Source organism: Mastacembelus armatus, chromosome 6, assembly GCF_900324485.2.
Source record: "Mastacembelus armatus chromosome 6, fMasArm1.2, whole genome shotgun sequence".
NCBI classification, from domain to species: Eukaryota; Metazoa; Chordata; class Actinopteri; order Synbranchiformes; family Mastacembelidae; genus Mastacembelus; species Mastacembelus armatus.
The window spans coordinates 22,913,910-22,932,505 of NC_046638.1; the positions used below are offsets into that span (position 1 = coordinate 22,913,910).

At 39.5% G+C, this 18,596-nt stretch overlaps 1 protein-coding gene across 3 annotated transcripts; it reads left to right on the plus strand.

Annotated features, from left to right (window-relative positions):
* Positions 1-1,771: 1,771 nt before the first annotated feature.
* Positions 1,772-17,235, plus strand: rfx4 (regulatory factor X, 4). 3 transcript variants are annotated; one of them, XM_026312543.1, is made up of 18 exons: positions 1,772-2,362; positions 4,646-4,732; positions 4,921-4,981; positions 7,373-7,496; positions 8,890-8,951; positions 9,128-9,341; positions 9,804-9,881; positions 10,059-10,222; positions 10,947-11,047; positions 11,177-11,235; positions 11,347-11,491; positions 11,811-11,905; positions 12,404-12,521; positions 13,508-13,627; positions 14,448-14,606; positions 14,708-14,873; positions 14,988-15,126; positions 16,880-17,235. In XM_026312543.1, exons 1-18 carry the CDS (start codon positions 2,320-2,322, stop codon positions 17,150-17,152), a joined length of 2,208 nt encoding a protein of 735 aa, XP_026168328.1. In that variant the 5' UTR covers positions 1,772-2,319; the 3' UTR covers positions 17,153-17,235. The 3 variants fall into 3 exon arrangements, with proteins under 3 accessions (XP_026168328.1, XP_026168327.1, XP_026168330.1); XM_026312542.1 differs by having other exon boundaries at positions 1,773-2,362; positions 14,445-14,606; XM_026312545.2 differs by having other exon boundaries at positions 1,773-2,362; positions 14,445-14,606; positions 14,747-14,873.
* Positions 17,236-18,596: the final 1,361 nt, after the last annotated feature.

Below are 18,596 nucleotides of genomic sequence, written 5' to 3' on the forward strand. Positions count from 1 at the left end.
TTCTGTCAGTTAAGTGCGTTATGCTCCGTGTGTGATCGTCTGAAACAATCACTGATCACATTCAGCCCATCAAGCCTGAAGCAAGTGAAAATAACAACACAAGAATAAAAAGCCATTTTGTTTTAGTCTGTAAAATATGAATCAACATCAATGAATGTTCATTTTAAATTTTAGGGCTGCAAGTAAATGTTATTTTCATTATTTATTAATCATATGTGATGATTAAAAAAAAAAAGACCATTCTCATAAAGGTCAAGATAATTTCCTCAAAGTCGTGTTGTTTAAAATCCCAAGATATTCCCTTTGACTGAGGTTATCAGGTAATTTTAAGAGGCTGAAACTAGAGAATTTTTATTAAATTGATAATTAAAATGGATGTCAATTATTTAATTAATTAATATTTTCCTAAAAATCATTTAACAATAACTATAACAGTTATCGCATAGTCCATGTTAAACTGATATTTGCTGTTTGGTGTAATAATTTCCATCAGAAACTAATTGGCTGCTCATAAAACAATAAGGTTTGTGTTTATTTATATGAATTAAACTCCACGTCATGAGCAGACGGCGTACGTTGGGTGACGACATATAGAAACATACACAGCAACAGCTTTATTCATGTCAATAGGAAGAGAGAGATGCTTTGATTCATACTGTTTCCTTTTTTAAACCGAAGCCTTAATGCCACCAACATGTCGTATGTAGCGTAACCATGCCCCCCACTCACACATACACACACCACTCAATTGGGGCCTTTTCAGTGAACAGAAGCAGGACACATGCGTTTGTGCGGGCTGAGTGTGAGTGAGAATAGGAAGGGGCGAAGGGATTCTTTTGGTGGCTGCACCTGTCCCATTTTATGAAGCTCTAATAAGCAGATAACAGGATGGAAGAAAAGGACATCCACCGAGGGAGATACACACTCCACCTTCTTATTGGACAGAAATTAATTAGATCCTCCTTTGAGGTCACACCTTTGCATTAGCCACCATTTACACCTCTGAATGTTGAATCATTACTGTGTTGGTGTGTTTTACTTGGAGAATCATCCAAATGATTTTCTGTTGCAGTAAACTCTAGTTCACTCGTCTTGACCTTTCACTCATCTCAGCAGTTTTCTTCTTCTTTATGAGTTTGACCATAGGCCCATCCTTGTTTTAAATAAACTGCGACCCTGTGAACAGTGCCCCATGGCATGTTGCTGGCGCCCTGTCCCGCCCGTGCTCCCAGGTGGCTGCGCGGTGTGTGTCGGTGAGCAGCAGCAGTGGTGCCCACACCTGCGCACTGGAAGAGAAAGTCCTCCTTTGCTATCCATGGCGTGGTGAGTAATTCAGCCATAATCCGCCTTTCTCCTCTCCACTCTTCTTTCCCTTCTCCTCTCCCCCTCTCCTGTGGTTCCATTCATATTCTAATCACAGCTTTCCCTTCTCCAGCTCTCAGGCACTCCATCAGAGCCCTCCCAGCCTCAGGCTTTGCACTTTTACTTCCCCCCCTTTGTGACTGTTCCCTCTTCTCAGAGGCACACCAAAAATAAGGTTGCCACAACGAAAGAGTGAGCAAAAAGAAATGAGAACTGCACCGAAAAATTTGCACTTGTGCACTTTTAGCATGTTTAGATGTGCATCTGAATGTATGATTTCTAAACTGGGGGAAAAAAGTCAGTATTAAGATGATTTAATTGTACAATAAGACGAGAAACTGTCCAAATGTGGCAACAAGTGTTCATGGGATGTGAAGTAGGAGTTAAAATCGGAGGGAAGCACAGGAGCAGTGGCTGTGTAGGGATGTATGTTTACGTGAAGCTCAGGGGTGTATAAAAACGTATTAAATGCCATAATTGAAGACGGGGAGGCCACAGTGTTAGGACTGCGTAGATCTAAGCCTCTTTTTTTTGTTGGGAGGGAGCTTTTCTTATTCAAAGCAGCTCCACAAAAGACTTCCAGTGAGCCTTGCCACATCCCCATCTGACTTGGGGCCATTCATCAGCCTTCCAAGCCTATCAATGACATGTCCCCATCAGGGCTCCTATAAAATCAGCCCCTTTCCCATGAAACATCAGCAAACATTTTGACGGGTCTGGCTTTCCCCCCACTGGATTTCTGGAGTCTCTACCCCCCTTTTTCCTCCCTTATTCCCACCTCCCCCCTCTCCTCCGCCATCACCACCCCTCTCTGGCTGAACCTCAGATCCTCAACGTCTCCTGTGACGGGCAGTGGTCACGGAAACACTGAGTGAGACAAGGGGAGAGCCGCCGAGGAGGGGGAAACGTGCACTTAGCCATTTTCTTGGAGGAGCCAGTGCCGTTGATGGGAAGAGGATGCATTGCGGGCTGCTGGAGGAGCCTGATATGGATTCCACAGGTCAGTCCGGTTAAACTCTGCTTGTCTGGATGTGTTGAGAAAATCAGCTTCGGTTTTGAAATGCTGTGTTAACTTCTGCTGCTGCACTTGTGGAAGTCTCAAACTTTCTCTGTAGTCATTCGGAGGCACTGTCTGGATGTCTAGCTGTTGATTTGAACCTTTTTCACACTTCGTTTTTACATTTCTGAAGTCTAGAAGAAGGGTATTTTCGGTCTTACACATTTATGGGTATTCTACAGAACACACTACCACTGATTATCGTCACAGCCAAATGGCTTCTTGTTGTTTTTTCAGTCAAACTATTTTCAAAAAATTATTCAGGAGAGAAGTGAATAATAAGTGCACACCATGCTGCCCTTTAAAGTATTATACACCTGTTATTTTAGAGTTACTTCTCTGTTTTCTTAGTATATAACTACAAAACAAAAGCATTTATTCAATTTCAAACTAAATTGTAAAAATATTTTTGTGTCATATTTAGTAAAGTGAGTACTTTAATTTTCATTATTAGTCATTCTCATTATTCAGTGTCATGAAGAGATTAAAAAATAGTAGATTTCCTATCTGCTGAGAAGTGGCATTGTTTGTTAAAAGTCTATGTAATTAATTATTATTTAGCCCCGTAGTTATTCGTAGTATGCTGCTGCAGTGTAGGGTAGTTAAGTCCTGAATGTGTGTTAATAAATGACTGATCATCCATTACACTTGATCAAATTTAATCCAATTATTTAGCTCCCCAACCTATCTGTCCCTGTGGCAAATGAAGCTTGAGATCTGAGCCTCTGTGGAGAATTAGCTTCACTGCTGTGGACTCACTTTTTCATTTCCAGGTTTTTTTTTGTTTTTGTTTCTTTGTTTTTAGGTCAACAGAAGTGAAAACCGATAAATGCTGAGAGATGTCAAGGACACCAAATGGTGTTTTACGCCAAGTTAATATGCAAATATTCTGTTTTTTATGCAGAGTGCTAATAATCAGTAAAGTAAAAGTTAATACTCTGGAGACACTTATCCATCTCCTCATGACGATAATAGTAATCATTTATTTAACCTAACGTAAAGGAAAAGCCTTTTCGTCACAGGGCTGTGAATTTCCAGCTGATGATGGGACTCTGCTCTGTCAGCACGTGCCGAACATCGAGGTGTCGATCCTCATCGGGTGTAAACTTCTTCAAACTTTTCAGTATCTGTGACCCCCCACCTCTTCCTCCCCAATGGGCTACACCAACAGGTCGTCCTGACGACAGCCTGTCCTAGCAACAGCTGCCATGGCAACTGTTGTCAGTTCAGTTCACATGCAGATGAAAAAATGTAAACGATTTATCGAAATATGAGTTTTCATGTTGTTAAACGGGTTCGAGGTAGCTCTTTGCGTACTTTTGTAGTGTGGTATAAACCATGCAAAAGTATTTTGGCTGCTCTTTCCATTTATGTTACATAATAGTTTTTATTTTCCATTTAAATGTGAAATATAAAAATTTAAATTTCATTTCTCTGTTCAGTCATTCAGTGTAGCACAAGTAAGAAGTAGCTTTTAATCATAGAAACATGAAGTACATGAAATGCTTTGTCGCACTCAAATAAATAAGTATATTAATCACAAACAATTTGTTTCTTAATTACCTTTGTGAAATTTCAAACACCTTTCTGAGCATCTAAAAGAATGGAAATTAGGTTCTATTCTGTCATGTTGTTTCTACATGAAAGCTTTGGTGTTTTGCTGCTGTCCAGTCCCAGAAAGGACACCAGTTGAGCTGTTTCTTAGCAGAAATTAAAACGGGACAATGGGCTCTATTCCACCAGACTGCTTCAGTAATGTGCACAGGCTCTTTTTAAGCAAGCGTGTATGCTCGTAGTCTCCTGGGAACAATGCTGGATTCCTGCCGTCTTGGTGAAAACATCTCAAATAGAGCCATGGCTGCACCACTGCCCATACAATCGATTGTTGTCAGCTCGCCCTGTCACATTAGTGACATTTAAAGTCTCCCATACAGGCAGTGATTTCCTTTCCACACTACATAAAAACAGTTTTGTTTCTTCTTTACTGCAGGACAAAATGAAATTATTCCAGAATGAGAATTCAAAAATGGTTTCACTAAAAATGAAAAACTAAGAAATGCACTAAAACTCCTGTGTTACCCTGTTCTGCCCAGATCACATTAAAAACATCCACTGTTGAAATATACTTTTTGATCAAAAGCATAATTTTCATTTTTACTAAGAGGCGATCTGCTGCTGTCAGTCATGTCTCCTTCTTCTTTTTTTTTTTTTTTTTTTTTTTTTAAGAGAGTTGGATTGAAAGATGCCTCAGCGAGAGCGAGTCCAAGCGATACTCCAGCCACACATCTCTGGGGAACATGTCCAATGATGAACGTAAGCAAGACAAATCCTTTAGACTAAAATTACTGATTTCACTGCATGTTTCTTAGACTTCATTTATTAAGCTAATTGTTTGGTGTTTAATTCATTAAATGTCACTTAACCTTGTTTTCGCATAAGACAGTCAGAGTGTTTTGCACATAATTGTGCCCTAAAATCCAAAAATGTGTTGTTTCTTACAGATGAAGAAAAAGAAAATAACAGAGCCTCTAAACCACATTCAACACCAGCTACTCTGGAATGGTAAGTGGCCATTTGGCCATTTGTAAAAAGAAATGAGAGGAAAGTAGAAAATGGTGATGGAAAAAAAATGCAACTATGTTAAATAGTAATGAAAAGCAAATGGAGTAAAGTTTTCTAATAAAAAAGTTTTAATAAATTATTACTTAAACTAAATAAAATGTGAAAATATCACAGTCTATGTTGTTATGCAATGCTCATGTCATTTTCAATCATGTTAGAAATTAAAATTGTATTGCTTTTATAGCTTTACATGACACACACAGATGAAACTATGAGCACCAGTTTTGTTTTCTACCCTTAATGTGTCACTAAAGGTAAGATTTATATTATGTGTGACTGAACCCCAAATACATCCTTCTTTTGAAATCAATTTATTTGTGTGGCACACATTTTATATTTTAAGTAATAACAGGAAAGAGAAATCTCATTTGTTTTGTTTTTATATCTGATCACGATAATCTGATCAGATACGGTTTTATGTTTTATTTGTTTTGGACTCAACAATAACACTTACAAACAAAACAAAACATTTAACTCATGCAGCCTCATCTTCTTTAAACATTTTATGGATTTTTAAAAAACTTTTTTTATGCACATTTTCTCATATATTGTTTACAATCTCAACAAGTGAACATTTTCTATTTTTGCAACCATCTTAATGAGTTTTTGATTGATTTTGTCATCACTGTTAAACCAGACAGAATCCATGTGCTCATAGGACTGACATCAACTGCGAAATAGAAACAAACTGGAGTGAATATTGTTTCACTGAAAATTTGAGAAATTTGTGCAATTATTTCATGACTGTTTAAAAAAAAAAAAAAAGTCAAGGACAAAGAAACAAAGTGAAATTTAGTGTAGAAATCAGTGAAACATACTAATAAAATGCAGTAGCACAGATGTTGTTTTAAAGGTTTGATACATGCTAATTAAGATAAAAGCTGGGAAATTTAGTGTTGAGACCTATTATATAAATATAAATGTAAATCATGATGCAGATGAGGTGGTAGCATGATTTAATTTGTAGTTGGTTGATTCTGTGAAGAACTAGACTAGAATTAACCTGTTTTTACTCCATTGATTGCTTTTTCATTGACGGTCGTACTCTGACCTTTAGACAAGTGATTCAGGCTTCATTCAAGGTTCATGCTACATATATAATGGTTCCCTCTGTTAAATGTTTGATTACTAAGGGCTAAAGCTCAATATGGGATAAATTCTTCATTTAATGCTACATCAGAAATAACTGGAGATAGTGGTGTCCCACAGGGCTCAGGTTTGGATCCATTTGTATTTAAATATTTTCCCTTTGATGTACACAGACAGTGTTTTGATATAAAAAGATATAAATATGTGGTAATTTAAGTTAATAAACATGTCTGACTAAGTCATAAGCATTTATGTGTTTTAGTTAGAAAAAGCTTTTCTTCATTGAGTGTTTTGTTACCAGTAGGGGGGAGAAATTCTGCAAAGTGTCATGTTTCTGAAATGCTCAAGAATTTTCAAGTGTTTATGGCATCATGGATTCATCACAAGCAAATAGTATCAACATCCTATTTTGAGATTCTGACAACCCCAGACGTAAATTTTTAAAGCCGTTTTGAATAACCCACAAAGCCCTTTCAATTACAAACAACAATTTGCTATAATTTATTTTTTTCCACACATAAATTAACTAGATGGACCCAGTCATGCAAAACGATGCTAAAACAACACAACTCTTTATGTGGAGGAACTGAAAAAATAAAAACCTGATCACAAATGCAAACTGCGTGTCTGCGTGCAAACTATTCCAGCGAACCAGCATGCACAACCCTAAGTTAGATGCAGCTATTATGAATAATTTTAAAATTAGGTTTTGGACATGTTCAGCATGTATGCATTTTGAGCAGTTGGTGATGTAGTTGCGAGAACAATTACATCTGTGTTGTGAAGCTTAGTATCTAAATATCACACATGAAAAGTTGTGTGCAACTTAGATAGATAGATGTGTGTCACTGAACATGCAATGCAGTATTAACTGTAGTTTTAAGTGTCTGTGTAGACTACATTAGGTTTGTTGTGAATATGCAAACTGTTTTATTGTGAACAAAGCAGCTTTTTTTTAATTATATGACTTTGGCTTTCATTCAGTTTTTTGTTTTGACTGTGGTTCTTTGTGTTTTTTCTGAACCACAAACCGAAGATGGTACTACAGATGAAAATGAACCCTAAACCCAGTACAAATATATTGCGTTTACTGATGTTCCCTCACATTATGATTTGCTACATGATCAGTTATAGCACATTTAGCAAAAATGCCATGATTCTCTCATTTCACTTGATTTTTATTAACAAAGCAGTAACACTCATATTTAACTTTCTCTGCACGGATGCCTCTTGACTTCACAGGTTAGAGGAGAACTATGAGATAGCTGAAGGTGTGTGTATCCCCAGAAGTGCCCTTTACATGCATTACCTAGACTTCAGCGAGAAGCACGACACGCAGCCTGTGAACGCAGCGAGCTTTGGAAAGGTAAGATTCAAAACATGAGGGCAGATTATTGTTAAACAGTCTGATAAGTCATCCTTCCCAGCAGCGTCTGCTTTGAGTCAGTGTCTAAACATTAACATCTGTAGTGATTTAAATTGTATGTTTCTGTAAAACTTTTTTTGATTATGGTTATGGAACATGAATATAGTCATTATTTTTCTCTAATTTTTAGGGTTTTTATAAACTTTTCTACTTTGAGTTTGAAACAAGCTGAACAAAGCGAATCAATACAAGAAGATACAAAACAGTGGTTGGATGTTATAGCCTCAATCAAAGCAATAATCTCATCCACCTAATCAGCCGTGAGCATTAGTCTGATCATCTGCGCCTGGGTTGGTTTTGGCTGCTGTGTTGAAGTAATATCACTGCAGCTCAGTGTGAAGCAAAGCTCTGCGGTCGTTCACTGAACACATAATCTAGAGCCAAAGGAGATGCGCTTTCGTTTGTTCCCACAACCCCAAGAAGTTCCTCAGCCTTCCTACCCCCAGCAATCCGCTGTACCCTGGACTCCGGCCCCAACCCCCAACCCCCAACCCTGGCCCACCCCCACCCCTCCACAGCTCCTGTCGGAAGATATTGAAAAAGAGAAGGGCCCTGGATTAATGTGTAATTAAAGGAAATTTGGAAGGGTGAGATGTTGCGGAATGTTAGATCAGTGGCTGGAGCAGTGTGGGGTGTCCTTTAGGAAGGCTTCATTGATTCAGGACAAAAAAACAAGAGAGGGCCCGGACTGCCTCCCTGTCTGCTCATTTATCAAGCGGGGCCTGACAGAAACTTCACAGCTTGGCCTCTTTTTTCATCCTACACAATGGAGAGCTACACTGTTTGCTAAAGTTTCTGCACCAGGAGCTGGACCGAGGAGCCAATCTCTTTGGACAAAAAGAGAGGAAAGGAAGAAGGAGGGAGTGCAGAAGAGAAAGAGAGTGAGAAGGAGTGAAGATGGGTGGGTGGATGGATGAGGGGTGACTGTTGATATAAAAAAAAAAAACGTAATACCCCTGGATGTCATAAATGGATGGCTCTCAAAGCTTTGTTTCCCCTCTCAGACCTCCCTGTGGACACAGCTGTGAGACTTTCATGTTGTTCTCCTGACAAACTTTATTAAACGCTTCTCATAAAGAAATGAAGATACTGGACATGTAGAGTATTGTCTGTCATCTAGTTTGTAATATATTTACTGTTTAACACTTCTAAGTAAAATAAGCCCTTACTTTTTCTTTGCTAAACTACATTTTCTACAACTGAATCAAACATATTTTCCTTGTGTTTTTCCTTTTCTCTTTTCTAAATTACTGTGAAAGCCTGAATTGATTTTCATATCATGTTCTGTATAGTTCCACGACACTGACAGCATTTTCTCTCCTACACTGAACAGATCATAAGGCAGCAATTTCCAGCATTAACTACCAGAAGACTGGGAACCAGGGGCCAGTCGAAGTAAGTGGGTTTGGTTTGATTCTCTCATAAACAATCTAAAGATACAAGCTAAAGAAAACATGGGCAAGCAGAAACCAAAAATACCACAGGGAGTGAGACTGACTACATATTTACATGAAATGTTCTTTGTCAAGCTGTGGTTGTCCTTAATGAGGGAAAACATCATCTGTTGTCAGGTATCACTACTATGGGATCGCGGTGAAGGAGACCTCTGCGTATTATGACGTGATGTACTCCAAAAAGGGAGCGGCATGGGTGAACGAGACGGGGAAGAAAGAGGTCACGAAGCAGACAGTGGCGTATTCACCGCGCTCCAAACTGGGGACGCTCCTGCCAGAGTTTCCAAATGTCAAAGACCTAAATTTGCCCGCCAGCCTGCCAGAAGAGAGGGTAAACAGGAGTTTTAAAAAGTCCATCCTTACAGCCCCCTCCTCCCACCTCTCCCTGCCATCTCACCATCTCTGTGCCCCCTCTGGCTCTTTTATCTGCCCTGAGACCTTCACTGGGTTTGCGTTTAGAGAAGGACCTTGAGGATTTATATGCTGGCTCCTCACTAACTCTTAATCTTTTGGAGGAGATAATAAGATCTAGCAATGGACAAAGGACAGGCACTAGCTGTCTGGCTTTTAAAGAGGGGCCATGATTTTAAATGGTTTGTGTTTTGCTGATCTCTAAAGCTTGTTTTATATTACTCTGCTGCAGCCTAAACCTGTAACATGTATTTATTAGTTCACTTGCTTTGTTCAAGATTTATTGTCTTGTTTTTGTACCACTTTTTTAGCATCCCCAAAAGAGGAAGAAAAGCTATTAGGTTAGTGATATAATTAATTAATACTCTGTTGTTGCCCACAGGTGTCAACCTTCATCATGATGTACAGAACGCACTGTCAGAGGATATTGGACACTGTTATTCGAGCCAACTTCGATGAGGCAAGTTTTCTTCTTATTCAAGCCTTTTTCCCCCCTAAAATTATAAATTCTGTTTTTCTAAAAGGCCATTTCAAAAAAATGTTTTATTGTATTTGACTAATTCTTTCAGTTTCTAAAAATCTTAAAATTGTATTTCCTGTAATATTGAATGCTGTCATGTGTCTGTTGTGTCTGCAGGTCCAAAGCTTCCTGCTGCACTTCTGGCAGGGCATGCCACCCCACATGCTCCCTGTCCTCGGCTCCCCAACTGTGGTCAATATAGTCGGTGTTTGTGACTCCATCCTCTACAAGGCCATCTCTGGGGTGCTGATGCCCACTGTCCTGCAAGCACTGCCTGATAGGTGCATAGTACTGGAACCTCCATTTTAAACAGAGTGATATTTCTTATTATTTTCCTCTCTGAATATGTGGTTTGTTTTTTCACTGCTCTGACTTAACATTTTTTCTTTGTGCCATCCTGCTGCATTAACAGTAACACTGTGGTTATCATTTAGTTCACTTTACCAAATCTTTGCCTACAATGCACATTTTTATTTACTGTACTTTAAAGCCTTACAGACAATTTTATAATACTACACAGATATTATAGTTCCACATCATCCACTTTAATTTTAGCTGCTAATCAGATGTTTGAGTGATCAGTCAGGTAATCAATCACATATTCCATGTGAAACATTTGCAATAACTTTGCGCTGACAGGTAAAGTCTTCAGTGGAGTTGAGAACTGTAAAAAACGTGAATGTGCCTTAAATTCCTTAAATTAAATTTAAAAAAAAAATCTTATTGGGAGGTTTAAATGTGAGGCTGCAATGAGTAGTCAACTAATCAGTAACTTGTTAAAATGATTGAATTATTAAAGTGAAAACATAAACTAAATAAAATCTCAGTCTGGTAAGTTCAGTTAAAACAAGGACATTTTTATTAGTTTTACACGTTTTGTATTTAAGAGAATAATCCTCAGATTCATCTATATTAAAAGACAGTTTTGAATGCTTCCTAAGCTATTGTGTTTTATTATTGTTTTATTATTTTTATTATTGTGTTTTTACTTTCTGTCATCTACAGTTTGACTCAGGTCATTCGAAAATTTGCCAAACAGCTTGATGAGTGGCTCAAAATAGCACTTCACGACCTTCCTGAAAACCTGAGAAATATCAAATTTGAACGTAAGTATGACACCTACATCTCAGCATGATGGGCTTAATGTTAAGACATTATATTTTTATGTTAACTAAAAAAGTCTGAATGATACAGTCACAGGATTAACCACTTTTGTCTCCATATTTTATTTGCAGTATCAAGGAGATTTTCTCAGATTCTGAAGCGACAAACATCACTAAACCATCTTTGCCAGGTGACTATCACCATCTGAATGTTTTTTAATAAAATCCATATGAACAAACACAGCTGATAAGGGACATGTGTATGCTTGTGTAAGTAATATTGTTGATTTATCTGTCCCCAGGCATCGCGGACTGTGATAAACAGTGCTGACATCACCTTTCAAATGCTGGAGGACTGGAGGAATGTGGACTTGAACAGCATCACCAAGCAGACACTTTACACCATGGAGGACTCACAAGAGGAACACAGGCAGCTTATTATCCACTGTAAGTACATGCATTTAAAGTGATTCCATTCAAACACGCCTGGCCGGACAGAGAATTACACTTCTACACAACAACACACAGAGGGGCAATCATTCCCACGACCATCAGAGTCAAAGCTTTAATGACAGAGACCAAAAGGTTAAACAAGTTCACTCTCATCTGAAACACCCTGTGGAGCATCTCCAATCATCTGTCCTGACGGGATCAGAGGTCAAAGATACATAGAAGATGTTGCATGAAGATTCCATTTGAGTCCAAATGTGTGTGTTTCCAGTGACGTTAAATATTGTGTAACCTGACGTTGCTCCTCCTGTCACAGTGTATCAGGAGTTTGACCGTCTACTGGAGGAGCAGTCTCCGATCGAGGCGTACATCGAGTGGCTGGACTCAATGGTTGATCGATGTGTTGTCAAGGTCAGACAAAACATACTTTTCATACTTTTCATAGTCGGACGCAGCTGACTTTTGCATCAAGTATCTGAATTTCCTTCAGCTTGAATAGTGTCCAGCTTTTCTGAGAAGTGCTTTTAACTAAATGCCTGAAGTATTTGCACCACAGATCATTTTGGCCTTAAAAGACACCTGCAGCTGAAAGCCACTCATCCCTCCGTGTCTTTCTCACACAGAGGCACTTACGCTGCAATCCTCCCAGTTAATGATGTCTTCAAGCTTCCCATTTGCGTCCATTATGTACTAGATATGGGCTTGTAAAATTTGGTTGCCCTGGCAACGTCTTGGACTGCCCAGACAATAGTTCAATAGGAAGGCGTGTCCCTGGGGGCAAATTAAATAGTTGACTTGTTGACATGTTTTTCGTTCCTGAGGGTTAAGCCCCAATACGGACTCAGGGGTTAATTCTACCCCAGTATCCCGACCCTTCCCCCTCTTTTCTCATGGAAATGGTCTCTCTAGGTGGCAGGGAAGAGGCCCGGGTGCCTCAAGAAGGTAGCCCAACAGTTCCTGTTGATGTGGTCGTGTTTTGGTACCAGAGTCATCCGGGATATGACCCTCCACAGCGCGCCCAGCTTTGGTGAGCTGCTACTGCTTTGTCATCATTACTCCATGCAGCGTATTACACATATACAGAATAGTTACCTATTGTCTCTTGTACAGATATATTTCCAGCACACCAACAGCATTATTGTGGTTGAAATTAAAGCTTTCAAATAACATCTGCCACGAAAGCACATCCCATTATCCTTATATCCCTCCAATCAAAAGGACTCAGAAACATTTATTTTACTAACAGGGTTTCCCTTAATTCATCATATAAGAATAACAAATCATCACTGATGACCTAAGCTGCTTTAGATTCTTCGAGATGGATGTCACATATGGAGAGAGCATTGGGAAGAAGTAAAAACCAAGTGAAGAGCTGTACAAATGAAAGAAAACTAAATGGCTATTCTTTCTTCTGTTTCTGTCCTTTGGCCTTGTGTGTGAATATCAAAGACACAGCTGGTTGCAGTGTTTTGATAAAGCAGGTCTCTGTGCACAAACAGCTAATTAACAAAAGCCAGCCCTCCCCTCTCCCGATGCGTTTGCCCGTCTTTTCCATTTTATGACCAGTCAGTATTGCACCCCGCTCCCCTGAATAGCCACAAGTGATTATTATGCGCACGGTGGCAGCAGTGACTAACACAATGACACAATTGTGACACTCCCTCACATGCCACAGACTCATCTTCCGTGCGACCTTGGGGTCAGCTGACATATTTCTGGCACTGAATTGATACACGGAAACAAGCGCACCCGCTTCTTTTTAATAACAGCAGCCGTCCTGTCAGTCTGCAGGATGTGATGTCATTACTCAGATGCTTTTAGAAACACTTCAGTCTTAGTGGTCGTCATCATTTATTCCCAGCTGGTTGTTTCTTTCCCACATGACCAGCGACCTCACTGTCACTGTGTTAGACAGTTACTTTGAAATACACAATACATTTAATATAACACAACTCTTCTCTAACAGAACACATCTTTCTTCATCTCACACTCATCCTGTATGTTTGTGTGCAGGGTCCTTCCACTTGATCCATCTCATGTTTGATGATTATGTGCTTTACCTGCTGGAGTCCCTGCACTGCCAGGAGAGGGCGAACGAGCTGATGAGGGCCATGAAGGGCGAGAGAAACACAGGTGAGGCTGCTACCTGGACTCTGATCCTGGTCTGATCACTAAACGGGCACAGAACCTCCAGAAATGTCTTTTGTAGTAGTAAGCCTGACGACATCCTGAATCATTTACGGAATTGTTTAATCAAAAATAATGCACATCAGTTGTGGAGTTTGGGACTTTACTTTTTTATGTGGTCATAAATAAGACAAAGGCACAGTCATCTCAGAGATTTTTTTCACTATTTGTTGACATTTTTTGCACCACATGATAATCTAATTAATTTAATATTTTTTCTTTAATTAACTGCTTTCTATTTGACGATTTCTTTGTGTTCTTGAAACTAGGATATAAAGTACAATACAGCTTTTGGTGGCCTAAATGTGGCCAGAGCATCTTTAGAAACCCTGTTTTTTGGTTACTGATAAAGCAGAGTGGTTTAATTTCCATTCATGATTTTTTTTTATTCCAGCTTACAAACAGTGAAGTGAAGGTGCAGTTAGGAGATGTGTTCCTTTATCCATCAGTTTCTATTCTAAATGGTTCCTGTAGTGTAAAATAATATATAGTAAGATTATGAATCGCTGTCAGCTTTAATAAACCTACAAATATAAACAGGACAATAGAGAACTTTGATTAATGTTAATTCTTCAATCACAGGAAGGTATTATTGTTTTATTTAATGCAAATTCATATCTTACCCACACACATACAGTTTACAAATTCATATCTGACTCACAGTTTTTCCCTCACAAAGTAACTACACATTTGTTTTGGCTCCAGAACACCAAACATCCATGCTATATTAAAGTTTCTATTGATCATGTCTTGACACCATAAGCAGAGAGAGAGGAGGAATTCACGCTGACAGAAACAACTCCCGCTTCCCCGTCTCCAGAGTCCTACTCCCCCGCTCGATCAGTCCAGTCTGTTGGCGTCTCCTCGGCCAGCTCCCCCACAGCAGCTGTGTCACCGGAGTACACCGCGGTCACCGCCACCACAGGTGAGACAGGCCTCACAGTCTCACACCACAATCAGGTTTCATTGCACTTAGTTTCTTTGCGCCAACACATTTGTCTCTGTGTCTATATATGTGTCAACCAGGCGCTGTTCAGTCATATACCTGGTCCCTTACATACACAGTGACAACAGCAGGTGGCTCTGCTCCAGAGGCCGAACAGCAGCTGTCCTGTATGAGGAGCAGCGCTCCAGTCCCTCCTCCATCCTCCACCCACCGGATGCCAGTCTACACCCACAGAGAGGAACATGGGTAGATATGACATTTTTTAATTAAACTCCTATTCAAGATATTTTGTAATAATTACGATTTTCTGTCATTTCTTGTCATTATGTCATTACTTTTGACCTCCTTGCCCCATTCTAGTTATACCGGTAGCTACAACTACGGCAGCTACACCAACCAGCATCCTCACTCCATCCAGAGCCAGTACCCGAGTCTGGCCCATGAACCGGCGATCCCTGCCCCCCTCCACTACTCCGCCTACCACCGCTCATCCGCACAGGTCAGTCTCCCAAGAGATGGGTTCAGTAGCATTTTAGATAAACGTAAATGTAAAAATGTATGAACTGGATGTACATGTCTAAACTGCTCATTAGCAGTTCTTGCAGAGGTGATTTTTGGGTGTGAATATTATCAGACTGGCCTCTGAGCAGTCCTCTAAAGACAGAAAGGTTTACACATGAGAAAAGGGGTTAGTAAGATGAGATGGAGCCACTGATGTTACAGCTCACTTAACAACTGCTGCGAGTTTACTCTTTTTATTATAATTTCCTGTCTTGGAGCCTTCAGCCTCTGCTGCCTCTATAGTGGGAGGAGATCAGCTGGGCCCACAGTGGTTCTAAAAGCCCCAGAACCGGCCTCTCCACACGGCGGAAGCCGATAGTGAAAGGTGGCTTGGGCCCTGCTCTGTTATCGTCCTTCCAGTTCTCAATAGTCCGTTCATCTGTTAGAGCCAGTAGCCACAGAGCAGGGCAAAGGGGCGTTTATTAAAATATTGTTATTCAATGGTCTCTTTTCTGCTTGTGAACAAGAGGCAGCTGAGCTGTCTGTTCCGCTCTATGACCTGCACTGACTGTCTCTTTCCATGTCATGATCCCTCATAATGGAATCGACTGTCATGTTTATATTTAGTGAGAAAAGGAAAAGGGTCGTACTTCCACTTTTTTTTTTTTTTTTTTGGCTGGCGTGAGCTTAAATCGGGCACAATGCCTGGGCTTTGTCTCGGTGAGAAGTTGAGGATGGAGCTGAAACAAACAGAAAACTTTGTCGGATCTCCATCTGTTCAAAATATTTTTGTCAACAAGCAGATTTTGTCAGAGCAGTAACCACAGGCAACGCAAATAACACAGGAAAACCACTGAACTTGCTGATGTCTAATTTTCATAAGTGGCTTAATTTTCTATTTTGACCAATGTGCTACAACTCACACCTGTTGCTGCATGGTTAACACTGTCACAGTACCACACTTCCATATGGTCTCCCCCTATTTATTCCTGGCTGCATTTAGGCCTCCATTAAAGTAATAGTTCAACAATTTGGTAAATACAGTTATTGGCTTTCTGTAGGATGTGGGTTACATGTAAGATAAAATTAGCTTAGCTTAGCATCAGGACTAAAAATGGGGAAACAGCTGGTCTCTGTCCATTTTGCAGAATATTTTAAGTGAAGTTATGTGCCAGGCTATTTCTAGCCACATCTCCCTGGTCCTATTATTAATGCTGAGCAAACAGCAACAGATGTGGTATCTCGTTTAACGCACCATCAAAGACTAAAAATCATTTTCTCCTTTCTATTCTTGAATGAGACTTAAACTTAACTGAATTTCTCATCTAAAAAAACCTTTTTACAATAACTGCATTTCACAGTTTACAATGATTTAATCCTGCCCTCAAACACTCAATTTACTTATTGATTAGTTAATTCACTGGGAATGAATCTGAATGTATTAATAATCGATTAATCATTTGAGTCAAGCAAAATAAAAAAATATTCACTGGTTCCACCTTTTAAATTGTGCTTTCAGTGCTCTTTGTCTTATACTGAGAGTAAACTAAATGTATTTGCATTTTGGGTTCTTCATGGTGGAAAACAAAACATTTGAATCATCTTGGGCTGTGGGAAATTAGTATTTTACACAACGTTCTGACAGAAAACTATAAAACAATTTATTTATGGCAACAATAATCGGATTGTTAGTTGCAGATCAGTAGATAAAACATTCCTGCATCACTGAGTTCTCTTGTTCTCTTCCACAGTACCAGCTCAATGGCCAGATGTCTCGAATGGAGCCCTGCTTGATGGGCAGCACTCCTCGGTTGCACCCCACACCTGTGGCCCCCCGGTGGCCAGATGTGCCACCAGCTAACAGCTGTTACACCAGCCCACCTATGCATTCATCCCGTTATGCCACCTCTGGGGACATGTACTCTCCCCTGGGCCCACGCAGGAACTCAGAGTATGAACACTCACAGCATTTCCCTGGCTTTGCCTACATCAACGGAGAGGCCACCACAGGCTGGGCAAAATAGCCTTTAGACACTGATTTTGACAGACGTGCACAAACCCCAGACCTGCCAAACTGGTGGATGCAAACACTATGAATAACTCCAATCAAGTACATCAAAAAAGAGGAGCAGAGAGCGGAGACTACCAATGCAAAGTAACATTAATCATGATATGGACATAGTGACAATTTAAAACAACTTATTACACCAATGACTCTCAGGGTTGTGGTGTAATTTGTTAAACATTTCTTCAACAACCGATGGAAGGAAATCATGAAATGAAAAACAAATGATTTTAAGAGTGCAATGCTGCTGCCAAGCTGTGCCTTTGTTTTTAGGAATGTACACCTCTGTCAGAGTTTTCCCTCATCAGCGCACAGGTTGTCCCAACAGCCATCAGTCAGTAATGTCAGTGACTGATGGACCAGTGTGCTGAAAGCTGTTACTGACACCAGTACAATCTCAGTGACACTGCTGTCTCGTCTTGTTGCTCAGCACTGCACAGCATCTTGTTGTAGGCTTGTTACAGCAGATAAACCTCAGTCTGATACAGGAGGGTGATAAACTGTACTGCCTTAACGTTCTCCTGGGAGACCAGTTACATACAGTGGCACAAACCCAAAACATCATAAGTGACAGTTGTGAACTCATGAACAACCTTGATCAGTGTGATAAAGGTGTCTTCATCTTGGATCATTTTTTTAATGATTGAATGCTGTGACTCTGAAAAACTGTGCGAGTCTATTGTGTTGCAAGCTTTTGTGTGTATAATGTATTTTCTGTAACTTTGTAACATGGCGTATCCTTTATTTTCTATGTTACAATTGGTACTTTGTTCTGCTTGTATGGTTAGTAAAGGGCGCATTAACCTAGGGTTGTGTGTTTTATAATGCACTCAAAGCTACTGAGGACCTATTACCCTATGGGTATTTATAAAAAGGGAAATATAAAAGTGTACAGTAACATGAAGTCTAGTCACTTTTCTGTAAATAAAAGCACTGAAACCATCTGTGGTGACTGTTAAACTATCACAGTTGAAACCGATGTGTATGTGGGATAAATGTTGCCACATAAATAATTTCACAATCTAAAACAGTGAATCGTCTTTGTCAAATTGTCTTCTTTTTTCAACTGTTTCTTCATTCTCTGTGGAATAAAATCATGCATAAAAAAGTCCAAATGCTAACAAAAACCTAAACATGCTATTTGATCTTTTTTAATCATAATCAATGTTGTCAAGGGAGCAAAGTCTTGAAAAACATTCATCTTTTAAGTGCTGCTCTATTTATATTCTCTATGCTTGATTATAAGACATCTTTTATGATAAAACGTTATAATAGAATTATTTAAGGTGCATTTTACAAATTTGTCAAATATGTTGAGATTATAACTATTGATGTGTTGCTTTTTGAAAATTCATCATTCCATTTTAGCTTTCCCTCAGGTCTCCAATTTACATTTTTATGTT